This window comes from Galeopterus variegatus, unplaced genomic scaffold (genome assembly GCF_000696425.1).
Source record: "Galeopterus variegatus unplaced genomic scaffold, G_variegatus-3.0.2 Scaffold4548, whole genome shotgun sequence".
Classification (NCBI taxonomy): domain Eukaryota; kingdom Metazoa; phylum Chordata; class Mammalia; order Dermoptera; family Cynocephalidae; genus Galeopterus; species Galeopterus variegatus.
This window is the reverse complement of record NW_007730659.1, coordinates 106,167-107,191: the sequence shown is the minus strand read 5'-3', so window position 1 is coordinate 107,191 and position 1,025 is coordinate 106,167. Positions and strand designations below refer to the sequence as shown.

The 1,025-nt window shown below is 43.0% G+C and overlaps 1 protein-coding gene across 1 annotated transcript in view; it reads right to left on the bottom strand.

Moving 5' to 3' along the window:
- Positions 1-1,025, bottom strand: part of LOC103603322 (chromosome unknown open reading frame, human C7orf57) — a 23,585-nt gene that overhangs the window by 5,313 nt on the left and 17,247 nt on the right. Inside the window, exon 7 of the mRNA XM_008587810.1 lies at positions 452-675. Coding sequence (XP_008586032.1) covers positions 452-675 — 224 coding nt within the window. The remainder of the gene's footprint in view (positions 1-451; positions 676-1,025) is intronic.

Genomic DNA, 1,025 nt, shown 5'->3' with positions numbered 1-1,025 from the left:
TCTCAACCCTTGGCTTGGTGTTGTCAGCACCACGCTCAGCCAGTGAGCCACGGGCCGGCCCTCTATGAAGGGATTTCTAAGAGGACCAGCTGATATGCAGGAGTTCCAGCATTGTAGGGTCAGAATTTTTTGGATCCAGAAGACTAATGTTGATATTATTTTGTATATTATTTGTTTGGTATAGCAAATGGAGTATCAACATTTTTGACAAATAAAAAAATGTAAAGCCCCAGAAGTCATCATTTTTGCTATTCATCTGAAAAAAGAGGAAAAAGCCGAACATATATTATCCCCACATTTATCTGCAACCTTAATACTTCTGTGGGTTTTTACCTTATTATTCAGATCGCTCACTTGTCGTTATGAGATACATCATGATATAAGAAAGTCAGCTGCTGCCAACACAATTAACCAGAACCTCAGGGGAACGGGACTACTAGGAACACCTGACCTTGAACTTTCTCAGAGCCTTCAGGAGCCTCCAGGTCTTGGGGCACCTCTGCATGTTGGGGCCCTTCAGGGTCTCGTGTGGACTGAGATGACACCGACGTCCTGGACGTCCTTGGGGTTGTTCTCCTGTCTGAATCCGCTTGCTGTTTCTGTAACCAGTCATCCTTGTAACCATTGCTGATAAGTTTGGAAAAGTTTGTTGGTGAACTGGTTTTTTGACCAGGCCTCGAAAAGAGAAAAATTAATGTTAAACTTAAGTACAGAGGTTAATGATAAACTGGAAACATACTAAGTTAGACGTGTTATTGTCCCTTAGAACATAACAGAGAGCTCTCTCTCTCTTTCTGTCTCCCTCTATGTAGTTGTGAGCAATCTATCACTACCAGGGAAGGTGGTATTTTCTCTGTCTCTCTCTCTCTCACACATCTCCCTCTGCCTCTTTCTTTCTGTCTGTCTCTCCCTCCATTTTTAAGTATAAGGAAGTACATTTCTTTCTTTCTTTTTTTTTCCTTTTGTGACTGGTAAGGGGATTGCAACCCTTGGCTTGGTGTCGCCCGCACTGTGCTCAGCCAGTG